The 16,065-nt window shown below is 34.0% G+C and overlaps 1 protein-coding gene across 4 annotated transcripts in view; it reads right to left on the bottom strand.

The window, feature by feature from the left end:
* The window catches only part of Sulf1 (Extracellular sulfatase Sulf1), an 88,554-nt gene that overhangs the window by 14,640 nt on the left and 57,849 nt on the right, over positions 1-16,065 (bottom strand). For all 4 annotated transcript variants that reach the window (XM_018518455.1, XM_018518454.1, XM_018518453.1 and 1 more), the window contains exons 2-4: positions 15,177-15,495; positions 12,859-13,098; positions 2,184-2,505 (exon numbers count right to left, since the gene is read on the bottom strand). In XM_018518455.1, coding sequence (XP_018373957.1) covers positions 2,184-2,505; positions 12,859-13,098; positions 15,177-15,426 — 812 coding nt within the window. In that variant the 5' untranslated portion in view covers positions 15,427-15,495. The remainder of the gene's footprint in view (positions 1-2,183; positions 2,506-12,858; positions 13,099-15,176; positions 15,496-16,065) is intronic.

Consider the following 16,065-nt stretch of genomic DNA (forward strand, 5'->3'; position numbering starts at 1 on the left):
GTTTATGAAATTTTAAAACATACTAACCTATATTGATCATTCGCTGCAAACGCTGCCTACTTCTCTTTCTCTTTCACTTGGACAGTACAATGAATTCTAATGAGATTGCCAAAAGGATCGAAGATATTACTTTAAATTTCAACACTGTTTTGTAGATGTTTATAGAGAATCGTTATCAGAATCTGAATGATCATCAGAAGTGTCATTTTTCGATCTACTCTTGTTACATGATCAATGTTCCATCGTGTCTAGACAACGACAAATAAAGCCTCATCGAGGAACAGCTCGCACATCCGCTATCGTTCCACTTTTGTTCCGAGCCTCTGCGACACGCTGTGTCGCTTTTTTTTCTCTTTTCGCAGACACAGGTGCGCGTAATAATACCTCTCTCGCGCGACGCGGTTCGTAAGAGTGCGCTCATGATGGTCTAGGGCACTCCATCATTCGAAGCGATGTCTATCCGGTCTAGGACCGCATATACATGCGCTAACGCTCGATATCGCTCGCGTCTCCGTCCCCGCAACCCCTCGTATTCCGGACGTGGATTTTCGCGCGGGCGGAGATAAACCGCGCGAATTTACCGGCCTCCGACATGGATGGAACACGCGCCGCATTGTTCGGAAGGAGTGAAAAGCGCGATGGGGTCCGGCTCGTCGACGCCGACGTCGCGTCGAGCCGGGGGAGGTCACCCCCGCATTCTCATATTTTCCGCACGGCGACAATCCTTATTGTCGGGTCGCGCGTTCCCCGTCGAACGTTATCAGACGGATGCTAGAGTGGTTTGCAACAGCGAAAAATAATAGACGCGCGCGACTGGGTTCGATGAAGTTGCGGTCGTCATGTCAGCGTCGACTCGAACGAGCCAGGCTCATGATATCGACGACAAGCGACCCGGAATAATGTCGAGGATGCCAACCGCATACAGAACTACCCTTTGGCTTGTTCTCCGTGGGAACTGACTCTCGTTATTTTTTTGTTAAGACCATCGAGTTCCCAAAGATTATATCTATCAAATCGAATAGCATAAAGACATGCTTGACTTCATCATCGTATACAAAAAAAAAATGGTGTTTTGTTGAAGTATCAAAAATAAATCTAAAAATAAATTTTATTGGTTATCAAAATAATGTCGAAGCTGATTACTTAGAATAGTCAAATCTTTTTACAGTATTGCTCATCATGCTTGAATATCCTATATAATTGTTTTGATTGTCCAACATAATTATTTTCAGATCTAAATTTTCAGATATTTCAGTAAAATCGTTCTTTCTGTGTAGTTTACTTGAATCCTATTTCTAAGATGGAACGATGAAGTCATCGGATAAAGTGCAATCGGATAAAGAGAAATTGCAAAGTGCAATCGGATAAAGAGAGACGTAAATCTTCTCGGAGCGGTTCTCAACGAGAAGACGGCATAATCAGGACGAATAATAGACGTAAAACAATGAAGCAGAAAGGATCGTGTAATGCGTCTCGCGAAGAGATTATGCAAGAAGAGCAAAACACGCACACATTCACGATTAATATCATATGGCACGATTTGCGATAAAGCTCCTTACTTCCAAAGCTAATTCTTTAATTAAACAAATTTATTAAAATTAATTAAATAAATTTATTAAGTTTAATTGTGTTTAAATTGTGCTCTGATATATCAAAATTGAAAGGATAAATTATGATTTGTATACTTTTAAAGCAAATGGCATATGTTTTTTATTTCTTTTCCGAGATCCGATCAATCATGCGAATATTCATAATTAAGGGATCAATTAATTCTTATTTTATGCAACCATGTAATTTAATTTCTACTATATTTATACTGTATAAACTGTAAATATTATCGAATCTAATCAAATAGCAAAACTTCGCTTCAATTAAATTTCATATCAAAGGAGTAGAATAATGAAATCAAATAAAAGTGCACTTATTACCTTCGTGAAGCAGATGCCACGGCATAATACGTTTATTTACAATTCTCTCAATCGGAAAACGACATTCCGTTCACGATTGGACATGTGTACACATATGCTGTCTCACGAATGTATCGCTGATCATCGAGCGGACGGCATCGAGAAACGGAACCGGTTTGCAAAAAAGTCTTCGGTACCGCGTGCGTTCCGCCGCCAGGGGTAAAGTCGCGCTTGCAAAAAATTAGAATAGACAGTCAGAAAGTCTGTTGTACTCACTGATGAGTGGTGACGTTGAAGAAGAGATGTGAGAATTGCGGCGCCGAGTCCTCCGGACCGTGCGGCGCCGGAAAACTGGCGACTAACATTACCGGCTTCCGGGCGAAATTGTGTTTGCTCTGCCTAAGGAAAGCCACGCTGTCGTTGGCTATCAGATCCGGATAATAGTCCCGACTGTAGTCGAAGCCGTGCTTTATCTTCTTGCCGTTCATGTTGACACTGTAGTTGTAGTAGCGGGAGTTCATTATAAGACCGCCCCATTCTCGCCATCCTGGTGGTATATACGAGCCGTTGTACTTATTCAAATACTTGCCAAAGTAACCTGAAACGAAAACAAAATCGCATGAATTAAATCGCAGCTCTCTGGTGAACTATTAAATTTTCAATTCCTCGTTTCTCTTGGTATCTCTATCTTTTAGATTATTGTAGTTTTCATTTTTCGATGCTATTCGCGTCATTTCGTTACGTACTTATCATACTGTAAAAAATATTACACAAAAATGAATAGTACTATAAAAGTGAATGATATTATAATAATTTTTTTCAATCAAAACACCAGACTTAATATAATACCAATCAAATGTATGTATCTTCATTATAATAAAAAAGTTATAGGATAGCAGAGAGAAAAACTTCGGGGACACTACATTAGAAGTGGCACCGAAGGGTTAGATACAATACAATATAATATAACTTATATTTTAATTGTGAAATTTATGTATGTATTATCAATTTTCGCGTTTATTTGAAAATATTATTTGTCGTTCAGTTCTAAACTTGTGTTCAATAATTAAAGTGCAACACAAGTATGTACAGTATATACAGTATATACAAATATATATAGTATATACTGTATAAGTATATACAGTATATATATTGAATAGGGTGTTTTTGGATGTTAGAGACAAACTTCAAGCGATCTCATGAAAAGAATCAGCTTTTATTAAGGAATCTGTATTCTCTTTCTCGACGCTTTGTAAGGAGTTACTCTGTCGAGTGTGACATCTGACTAGTTCCTTCGATTTTGTTTTTGTAAAAAGATAAAAAAAGCGAAAACGTAGACTAATATTGTTAGACACACGCAATACTTACAGTAAATATTGCGTTAATAAACATTTAAAATGAAAAAATTATACTCAAATATATGCTCACATTTATTAAATATTTCGTTAGTACTATTGAAACAAATCTTTAATAAAATTCAGTAAACTTTTTCAGCATACTTTAGAGCCGGTTAAAACAAGAACGCGTAACTTCTTAAAAATGCGTCGAAGAGGACACAAGTTCTTTCAAAAGTTACTTCTTTTGATGAGATCTACTATTTTCAAATGAAGTTTGTCCCTAAGAACCTAATACATCCGATATGTACACGTTTCGAAATGCACAGTTTTTTCCAGCAATTATATTTATTAATAATTTAAATATTTTTAATTAATTGTAAGGAATTTTATAAGTTTCGTGCACAATAATTATACAAATTTTCTAATAAAAAATGATCATAAATACAAAATAGAAATATAAACATAATATCATGAACCGTTTTGCATAAAAGAAATTTATTTTCTTTTTGGAATGAAGAAAATTAGCTTGTTTATCAGACACTATTTATCTGCAAATACATGAAGGAAAAAGATCAGAGAATTCGAGGCTGCATGAATTTCTTGCGGAAAAATTGAAAAAGTACACATTTCACTCGGCTATACTGGTGATAAATCAAAAGGCAATTCCATTTTCCGACTTCTGCTTCTCGTGAAGGTTCCTTCCTTCAAGACTCATCCCGTTTGCCGAAACCTGAATTATTCATACGGCATCAAATAATTAATTCAAAAGCACCACGGTGAAGTTCTTTTGGGTCTTCCTTTACTTCCACTTTCGTATATCCTCCTCTTATCCCTATGCAATATATATATCAATGCTTATTTATAACAGTTATAAAGTTAGTAAATTCGGGAGCACGTGCGCGCACAGGACGGTTTTTTGCTAACATCAAACCATCATGCGCGATCAATCACATTTACTTTCGTTTAGCACTAATTAATGACGTCTCAATAAAGATCGCGGGTATCGTTTCTATCCGCTAAACGTAACGATCGATAAATCTACATGATAGATCATGGCTGCAAATATTTACTTGGCGTGAATCATCAGTTCAGTTTTTTCTTAAACGAGGATTCATGACCAATCGTAGCATGTGAATTGGCGATTTGGAACATATTAAAAAGTGGAAATGATCTCTTCAGCACTCTATGTATGGCATAATATAATATCAAATAATGATTTATTTTATTTATTTAATAAAACAATCCACATTGCTTTCACACTTTAGATAAAGTTAGACATAAATAATTTTTCTCCTATTTAAAAATATATACATGATTATAATTGAAATATAAATATATATTCGAATTGGCCATCCAATTTTTGAAAGGTAGGTGGGACCTTCCTTTTCCTTGCACAGTAAAATGAAATAAACATAAATTCTCATCAAGCAAAAAGATTGTTAAGAACGGCAAACTCACTAAGAAATTCTCTACTTCTTTCTCGACCACCCAGTATCTATGGACACATATGGACGAACACTTTTCTGTTCGGATACACTTATGTATTTATAATTCTATCAATCAGACAACACATTCGTCATGAATATGACTCTTCATGAATCTGATTCTTTAATTGTATTAACTGTCGATATTAAATTTTTTAAACAAAAAAGTTATGCATCTAAAATATAGTGCGATTATGTTATTAGAATTGTGGCTAGTTATTACACACCGCACCTGTTGCTTCGAAGAAGACAAAAGCACAATACAAGATAGCTCCACAATAAAGAATCGCGACGTGCGAATTAAAATTCAGAAACAACAATGCATCTCGAATGCATTCGATCGTAAAAAAATAGAATCTCTAAATGGATTTAAAGGAGAGCATAGAACGTGATATATTCTATTTTAATAAGTTTAATTTTAAGATATAATTATATAAAGATTAATGTCGAGAAATTAAACAATATTGCGATAAATTTCTTATATTTCTGTCAAAAGATAAAAGATAAAAAGCGATACAAAGATTATTAAGCGATACAAGTGATATCATTATATTATTATATTTTAAAAAATACTGTACATTGTAAAATTTGTAAATAATGCTTTTGTAATAATATAATAATATATTGAATAATATAATACACACTGAACCATGCACTATAAGTTTAATTAGATTTAAAACATTACATATACAATAATATATGGAATACAATACTTGAGAAAAATAGGAAAAAGAACTATAAAATATTACGTTGATGTAAAAATTTCGTCATATTTATCAAATAAAATTGAAAAAAATGTTTCACCAACTCAAAGCAAAATTGTCACAAACTTCAGTACATCCATTTTCTTATCTAATTAAAGAGAAATTTTTCAATATCTTTTTTAAGGAACTTCAATTTTTATTTAGTACGAGTATAAGACAGGTGGAAAGAATGACATATTTTCCGCAGTATATATCTTAATACCTATAAAAGAATTTCAAAATATCCTTATATATGAGATATACTAAAATTATTTTGAGTTAATATGACTGTATAATAGAATTAAGCAATTCACTAAATAAAAAACATTAAAACTTAATATCATATGTTACATTAAGATTTCTTGCCTCTTTAGTTATTAATAATAAATTTACAGATACCGCAAATTGCGGCTACAAAAAATGTTTATTATTAAATAATTATCAGAAGACATCATTATCAAAAATAATACACACTCAATTATAGAAGATTTTATAGAAGATTTATTCGTTTTAATACCAATAAAATCCGATTGAGCGAAGTACAACAGTTCTTGCACTTTCAAAAATTAATACACCCTTATCAGAATGGTGAATTTTCATACGATACCGTTCAAGATCACCTAAATTAAACGGCGCAAATGAACTTAGAATATTGCGATGTGCCGGAATATCGACGGTAATACGGAGGAAGTCTGCGATTATTTTAGGAAGTTGTTTCGTGCTGTGAGAGCATTAACCTGCTTTTCGGGATTCTAAGGAAACACGCGCGGCGTGCTTTGGCCCGACGTGATCGTTTATTCGTTCGCATGTCGACCCCGTTCGTTACGACCGAACGCTGAAACGTTCCCGTGCCGAGATTTAAGGGTACATCGCATGCTCCTGCACCACCGCACCACCGCAGCCTAACGAGCTGTTCAACGAACAACGTTACTTCCGCAAAAAGACTCGCATGATGAATCGGGATTTTACTTCGTGCGCGAATCGCGCGGATCGTTATTCATAGCTTTGTATACTTTCATACACTTGCTTTGTATACTTAAGAAAATATCGTCAATCCGACCTACATAGAATGGTAAAAGAAATCGATGGAAAGGGGAAAGGCTGTGGCAAGCAGATCGGAAATTTTAATTACAGTTGAGATGAGATTCATGTGAAATTTAAATCATAAAGTAATGCCTCATAAATTACTTCAAATGTCCTATTTTACCGAAATTTTGACATCTCTGAAGAGCAGGAATCAAGATGTTGGACATTAATTTGTTCTTTCATTAAAAGATGTATACAAGAATTTTTAGTTCTACACTGAAAAAAATATAGTCAATTTTAATAAATATTTAGTTGAATACTGCTAAATATTTATTAAATATAAAGATATATTTATTTGATACAAGAAATGTTAATTTGATTTAACAATCAATTTTTTACTGAACAAATATTTATTTACTGTAAGTAAATCTTTAGTTGGCAGTATTGAACTAAATATTTATTAAAATTGACTATATTTTTTTCTCAGTGTATAGATTAAGAAAATAGTAATAAAAGTTGATAGAAAACTCGATCATCTTTTAGCTCCTATAAATCCAATTTGCAAAAAGAAAATTATGTGTATAACTACTCAAGTTAATATAATAAATTATGAAGATTTCTTCGGCTTTCACGCAGAATCGTGATTTCGCTATCATATTTTATTTAATATATTTCTTTTTCGTTCGTCAAGATGTTGCGTTTCGCATTATTATTATTATACGCTTTCATTTGACATACAGGCACACACCGGAAATCAAGACGTTCATCTATCAGTTGTGAAATAGCAGAGATATTTGCCGCACGTACTAACAAGTACAAGTACGTATTATGGTAATCAAACTTCCTACAGCCACTTGAAACAATACCGCGTCACGTGTCGGCGGGGCTTTCTTTAACGCTAACGGATACAGAAACGTTCTCCTTACGATCATCGTACGTCATACCATCGGCGTCATCTCCGCCGCTGTCATTATGCATTTATTATGATAGGTCAGATAATGGATCCTAATTTCCTTCATTATTCATGCAAACTCCGTTTGCATCCTAAAGACTTTTCTCTTTATCTTGTCTCTCTTTTCAGTCCATATCTTGTCTGTTTTCAGTCGATATCTCACGTTGAAATACCCGCGATTGTAACTGACGTTGCGGAACACAAGTCGTTTACGATAGAATTGAATATACGATACGTCATCATTTCTTAGACAAAAATGAAACTCTTATATGATCCTCTCTCGAAATGAGATCTATTGTATAAAATACTTTATGAAATACACAATGAGAAAAAATAAATTAACATAAACTAATCATATGTTCTGATCGAGGTAATAATATTAAAATCATAAAATTTGCAAGAATCAATTAATCAATTTCACTTCTGAGAGAATTTAAATTAAGAATTATTGTTCTGTTTCCAATTATAAGTAATTGTTCATGTTTTAAAATGCGAGAAATTATTTACGTTTAGCTCCATCTAGAGACTAAATATAATATACATTTACACACATATATCACTACTAAATTATTTTTCTATTAAAAAACATTTGATGAATATAATAAAATATTAAAATAAAATATGTTAAAAATTACTATGTAAATTTCTGACAAATTTGAATATATATTTGATTATATACTTGAATATATATGTGAATAGTTATAAGAATAAAAATGATAATCTATTTTTAAAAATTAACATCTTTCACAATTGCACAATACAATAATATTCGTATTACAATATAAAGAATGAAATATATAATAATTTCTAACACATATTTAGATAACTTTAATAGTTTAATATGTGAAATAACGAAAAATATTATTCATCAATATATGAGTTCCTCAATATATATATGTATATATATATATATATATAATATTTCTCAACAATTTTATTAAAACTGAATTGATAATAATAAATCACGAAAAGTAATGCTTTTCTAGAAAATGTCTGCATATCTCACTCTCTAAAAATTATAATTTTAAGAATAAAGAAACAATCTATGGACAAGACAAATCCTTGAAATATCAAATACGTACTTCTTTTACAATTTTTTTTATTCATTAGATTCCAAAATCATGAATGCACCTTAATGGTGAGAAAAATGTATCCACTCGCGACAAGATTCTCTCGCGAAAATGACAAAGAAAATTTATTGTCTGGTCAGTCCCAGTATTCTGGTCAGAGACACCCTGGGACGATAACAAAAAACAAGTTCCTTCCTTTCTCTAAAACACGACCACCAATCAGTGCTTTGCGAAACACGTTCCTTTATTGCAAATTCGAGATGATCATTTCTCCTGATAATTCGATAATCGGAAAACTTTGTTGAACATTCCTTAAATGCCACATCCATAAAATAAGATTCTAAGATCTCGGACGAAATGCAACTGTATTACAACCAACTTTTTATTTATAATCATATGATTCTAGACTACAATTTCTATTTTTGTGTCTGTATTCTTTACAAATGTGATTAAATCCTTAAATAAAGTTAAGTACATGTAACGCGTAATAGGTTGCTACAGAATTATTAATTTTTAATTGAACTTTCTGTTTACATATTATAAAAATTTGTCTTTTTCTATCTGGAGTGAATCTAATTTAAAAATATATTATTTTTTAATTCTTGTACATTAATACACCTTCGATAAAATCAACAATATTTTATATTCTGCGTGATATTATTATGCAAATATCTATAAGCGAAAGTGCGAGATTGAACTGAAAAGGGGTCTGATTCAATCAGGTCGTGCAAGATTGTAGTATAATCGAGACGAGTTTCATAAGAGTATGGGCCATCGAATCGAAATGTAAATGTATGCTAGGGGCAAGATATGAGTTTGTCAAGTGAGAAACTTATATCATCAACGATCATTCTTGAGAAAATCATAAAACGGAGTAACATATCATGGCAATCACGGTTTTACCTTCTGCAGGCGCGATCTGAACGAATTTATTTTGACAAATCCGGGTTTTATTTCGACGACGCAGACATTGCGCCGGAAGTAGAGGAATACGATGTGTATACGAATTTTGGAAGATCGCCAATCGTAGCAATCGTGCCGGATGTAGGCGAGTGGTTCGATCGACGAGACAGGAGTCTGGCTGGCTGGTCGGCTGGCTGGCTGGCTGCACTTTCAGGGAGCAACGTCCTGCCTACGCGAATATGGTCGCAAACGAACGCGACGGAAAGGAAGATACGGACGAACAAGAAGAAGCAGAAGAGATCCGCTCTCTTGCCCGAACGTGCAAGGTCCGACATCGGCGAGCGAGCGCGCACCGATTGGTTCCAGCGATCGCGAGATTTTTGCCTCCCTTTGCACCCCAGAATATATACCGTCGCCTTGCATTCCTTTCACCCGTCTCAATTCTAGCAATGTTAATTATTTTTACTGAAACTTAACTGATTTTATGACACTCTTTCTAGACAGAATCTAGAAACGAATTGAAAACCAGTTAAATCGCAATTAAAATTAACAAACATTTAAAAAATCAGACTTTAAAGATAGGTATTGGATCTCTGGAGATACATATCATTGCCATGCACCTATACGTGCAATAAAATTCTGATGCATCCAGGTTTTCCATTTAAAAAATGCAGTATTTATCTCATACAAGCGTGTGACAGACGGCTGCAATGTTTCATGGTCCGTCAAGAATTCTCGATGTTGCGGATACGCTAATGCGAATTATGATGCCTTTCAGTGATAAGAGAAATCGTCGATCGTAATGCAATATGATGTGGTAAAGCCCGTGACATCCACCGTGGAGGACATATTCTATTACGTTCATCTCTCGATAAACGCGACGAGGTATGTAGCATCGCAACTGATGCATCTATCCGTTATATTACAGTACATTAATGTCACTGCGTATCATCTCGAACTAAGTTGCGACCACGAACATAGCAAATTTTATCTGCAATCTGTAACGCTGCCACGTAACTCCTTATCGCCATGAATATGAGCGATCGTATATTGAGAGAAAACAAAATACTTGTGGCAACTATAAATTTGACAACATTGGCAATTATAATATCTGTTAGCTAGTTTTACAGAGTAATAACTACTAATCTAATATTCTGTAAAAATATAAGTTGTGGTAATAATATTTGTGTACTATTAATTAACAGTGAAATAGCAACTCAACTACATTAAATAGAGAGTTATTTAGACCTCATACAAATATCGACAATTATATTTTTCTAGTTTAGACAAACATTTAAAAAAAATAAGGCACTATATCATAGTATACTATATCATAGTAACTAATTAACCATTGTTGGGGTAACTTTAAAAAATACATTCAAAATTTTTTCACTCAAGTCGCTCACCCACAAGCAGTACGCGGCATTGTCACAAGAGGGACGCAACGGAGTTCAATTTCTTCCAAGAAGAAAACCACTCAACATATAATAAAACAATGCGCAACATTGGATTTGAACTTCGTTGACAAAAGTAAATGAGAGATAATCTCGACAATACAGTTTTTAGTTCTATACAAAAATTCAGTAATCTTATAATTCCTGATTATCTATACTATAGGTACATATAAAAGTTTGTAATTATGTATTATAAAGTAACTATGTATTTAATAAGAACAATAAATAAATTAAATTACCTAAAAAAATGTAGTAACATTAATCATTTGTAGTTGATTAATTTCATATACTATACGTCAAAGTAATCGCAAATTTTCGGTTCGATTGATGCTGACTAATTCGATTGATGCTGAACGGATATATGCGAAATCGCGAGCGGTTGATAAAAATCCGAGTCTCAATCAACGTGATCGAATATTCGGACTTTGAGTCAATTGATCGATTGCGTCGCGGCGCAGATGTTATATGCGCAAAAGAAATAATTTTGCTGAACTATCTAAAAATTTAGCTAGATACAGATTTGCAAATAACTTCGTTAGATCAAAATAATTATATGTGTGTGTACTCTTTAAAATTGTTAGAGTGAATTGTTACTCTAAAGAATGGAATCTCTCACTCTTAAAAATTGAAAATTGAGCTAATTCTTTTTCTAAAGTGACTCAATTTTCACTCTTTAGAGTGAAATTCCACTCCAAAGAATTTAAAGAGTAGAAAATTCAAGCATGATAAGTAATGCTACAGAAAAGTTTTGACACCCAAGCAATTAACCTGAGCAGCCTAATACATAATCTTTTTAATAGCCCATCAACATTATTTATCTAATTTAATTAAATTTTTAAATACTTCAGTAAAATTTATTTTCTGTGCGCGTTACGACCATTTTTGGCCCTCGAGAGAGGCAAGATTCATCAGACCGTGGGATAGGAGGCTGCGGGAGAAAGGGAGTCTGCAACACTTGCCGAATAATCGCGCGGGACGAAACCCGGCTTGGTAGGATCGTGCCTCGGGAATTTCGCGGGAATGCATTGCCGTGTTCATTCTATTCGGCACGATCCATTGCGCGGAATGAAAATCGCGGGACGCCGGCATGTCGAGCATGGAAACGTCGGGAGGAGGCAGAATGGGGAAAGGGCGGATTAATCGAGATTTTAATTGCAGGAATATGTCGCCCGCGGGCGCAGCATCCGTATGTAAATAGGAAACGTCGGTGTGTCTTTTCGTTTAATGACGCGTGAATAAATATCATGGAAATTGTTGCTACGACGATATTAATTTATACGTGACGTGTGGATAGATGAGGAAAAAGAAGAAAAAAGGAAAGCAAGGTTTCGACCTACTCTAATTGAAAATCCCAGCCTAAATGACTCACGCTGACCTATGTAACGAGGATTTATCGTTGACCGTATTTGACTCCAGTTATGCATAGAGCGCATTGTGCTGGCATAGGGAGGTAAATAGAAATCTCACTTCTCAATTGAACGTGCCTCAATTATCCTGATTGCGTTTGTACGGCCAAAGGTCGAGTTATGTGCATTACAATGCAACGAACAATAACGCGCTTGTTCTCTTCATATCGCGCTAGTAATAAACACATTAAACGATAAATAGCTCTATCAAAAAGCTATTTTTAATTTTCTCTTCTCTCATAGGATTTTTCGAATAATTTAGAATTTTGTACAGAACGCTACTTAAATTTTTTAATATATAATTCCGTTTCCATTTTATTGTGTTAAAGTAGCCTGAATTAAACGGAAATTTAATTATCGAAAAAATTAAGTAATTTTATCCAACACTGAAAAAATTCGACAAACGTGTAAAAAAAGTTTCACGTAATAGAAGTAAGATGTTTCCTGTTTTTAATACTCCAATAATATCGTTAAACGCTTTGCGTGCGTACGATTCTTCGCAAAGTGCGAAATCACGAAGCGGAGACTATAATCATCCACCAGACTTACAGGATGGAACGACGGGGACCCTCTTACCTGTCCGATATCCCGCGTTGCTCAAGTAAGCGGCGAAGGAGTGTGGTTCGTGATCTCGTTGCCACTGGGGACTGCTGCAGTTGTCGTTGTTCGTGAAGACCTCATGATTGTGAACGTAACGACCGGTGAGCAAAGAGCTCCTACTTGGACAGCACATGGGAGTGGTCACGTACGCGTGTCTCAGCTCGGCGCCCTCGTTCCTTATTCGCTTCAAAGTCCGTGGCATAAAGTTCAGCGAACCTGCAATAGGTACAAGGCAACCATTTTGGATACAATCAAACATATCGATTCATCTCATGTGCATGTATGCCAAAACACGTTCATTGTTCCGCAATCATATAATCGTGTCAATTTCAGTATGCTGTTTATTGTGCTGAATACGAATGTACTATTGATGCTTATATCACAGAATAAATATACGGTCTTCACTTGTGGATTCTATAATTCTTATTTGAAGTGGCTTTTCATAATAAAAATACCAAATATAAGACGTGCCACAGCAAAAGGATAAGTGCTATTTTTTAAATTTGTTAAAGAGGAGAAAAAAAACTTATTTTTTTAAAACCTATCATTTTAAGAATTCTACAAAAACCATAATACCTAAAGATATTATTAAAGGAAAATCGCCGATACTGACATAGGTTTCCTAAAGTGACACTCTCTTATTTTTCGGAAACTAACTATTGCACTTTATTAATATTAATAAAATCATTATCTGTTTAACTAATTAAAGAAGTACAAACTCATAATTTGTAGGTTTGTGGCTTGTTTCTATATCAAATCAGCTAAAAACGAATTCTACAAATACGAAAATAAAATTCTTACGATTTTCTTTTGCAAATTGTGAGGTTTAAATAATAGTGACTATATTATTGATAATACTACGTCATTTTAAATACTTGTAGTTTCCGAAATAAGTTTTATCTATATTATTTTTTCTCTTAGTCTTTTCATAATACGATTTTTAATTTAAAATTGGGGTGCAGCGTAAACCGACACATCTGTCCGTAAAACAGACCATGAGCTAATTTAATCTTTATAATGTTGTTTTATAGTGTCAAATAAGTCTATTGGAGCTGAAGGCAATCGTGCATATATGGAACAACTCTAGAAAAACTATCGCGTTATATATTTGCATCTTGCAGAACAGCATAAAGTAAATATGCATACAATTCAATAAAAATGTTTTATAACGAAGTAAAATGATTCTGAAAAATCTTATATACATTCACTTATAGGTACTTTATACAGATAATTCCTGTAAAAGAAAAAGAATAGGAATACGTAGCATTACTGCCTATTGTGTCAGTTTTGGAGCCCATTTTGTCAGACGTTCATTTTTGCAAAACTTACGAAAACTTAATTATTGCAAAATTGCAAACAGTATTATAAAAATTGCTTATACTATCTGATAGAAGACACTTTTTACTTGTATTTATGTTTTTGAAGTTGTATTTTTACCTTTTGTTTAAGAAATATTGTCTAAAAACAAAGTGGTATGTCGGTATTGGTGACCTTGCTCTACCATAATAATTAAAAATATGAGTAATTAGTCTCTGTAAAAAATTTTAATTAAGTAATTCTAATTTCTAAAAAATCGCACTGAAGTTGTTACAATTTTAAAACGTTGCAAATCCAAGTAAAAATGTAAGTCAAAACATTATAAGTCTAAAAAAAAATGTCAATTGCACAATGGATTTACGTTTTAAGTTGCACTACCCATTTCTCTCTGTTTGTAATAGTGCTAATTTAGTCTTTTAATGTAACACGTTAAAAATTAAAAAAAAACAGTGACAAACAATTAAAGCAAACTCTAATTAAAATTTCGTGTTTGCTATAGAAAGAAATTGATTCAAAATATTTGTAAATGAAGATCGATTGATGCTTGAAAGTACCTGCGGTCTAGTTTGATATTAACATAGACGAATTAGTGAAATAAATACACATAAGATTCTACGTAACGTTATAGATAAGATTGCATATTGCACGCGTTTCTCTTCGGGTATGTGTCGCGATATCTTGAAGCGGGCCTTCGTAAGGACTGAGACTAATATCGCGATGACGAGATAAGGCGCCAGCAGGCTGCTGCACGCAATAAACAAAGTGAACTCTGTGTTCTACGTAGGCATTTATACCAGCGATAAATGAGCCTCTCAGAAGCCAAATTGATCGACTCCACGAAATAAAAAGGTAGAGAGAGTTGATGAGGTAACAAACTAATCATGTGCTCTGCTACTAAAATTAAGAAATTTATAGTAGGCGGGATTGATCAGATTGGCTTCTCCGAGAGACTCCTGTTTGTCTCTCGGATTACAAACCTAGTTCAACGTCTTGATCATCCGTCAGAATCAGCACGATGTTGGGCTTCCGCTCTCTAGACTGCTGATGTGGAAGATAGGGCGAGTTCGACTGATGATTGTAATTATTATTGCTGTTGTAATTCGACTTGTGAAGGGAGCCGCGACGCTGCTGGCCGGCGTACGCGTCATCCGCAGGTCTGTCTCCGTCGGTCCGTCTGGCATTGACACTCAACAGGAGGAGGGCCAGAAATTGAAATAGCTTGCTCATGGCGGCGGCAGCGGTTGGTGGTCGTTTATGGACTGGCTACCTCAATCAAGTGTCATACCATGGTTGTGACTGGAACAGGAAAACGGAGCACGCATCACGTTAATGGGCGCGTGAGCTCGACGGTAATTGGATCGCGGCGCGGTAGAAAAAGAAAAAAAAGGTCTTAAAGAATCTTTCTCGCCTCATATATCTAGAACGTACATCTCCGCTTGAAAAAAAAGAAAGAAATTGAAAAAGACGACGAGGTAATTGCATGAAAGAAGGAAATCGACTGTCATAGGAAATCGTTTTAATCGCAATTTCTATTACTTCATATATTGTACTGATTGATGGAATTAATTAGTAAGAATGTTTACGTGAAATATGGTTTGCCAAAACCAAGTCGAAACATTTTTATCACTGCAATATTAAAGAAACAACTGATATTATCTAAAATAAAAATAATTGTATATACAAGACAAGTTTACGCAATAACTTTCATATTTGATGTCTTAAAAATATTATTTCCTAAATGTCTGTAGATAAGAGAGTTTGTAGATAAATATATATTACAAAATTGTATTTCATAAGTAAAGATTTTATTATTTATATATATATATATATATATAGATGTATCTTTGTAACTATTGTCATTATGTA

The sequence above is a fragment of the Trachymyrmex cornetzi genome, unplaced genomic scaffold (genome assembly GCF_001594075.2).
Source record: "Trachymyrmex cornetzi isolate Tcor2-1 unplaced genomic scaffold, Tcor1.1 scaffold75, whole genome shotgun sequence".
Lineage (NCBI taxonomy): Eukaryota > Metazoa > Arthropoda > Insecta > Hymenoptera > Formicidae > Trachymyrmex > Trachymyrmex cornetzi.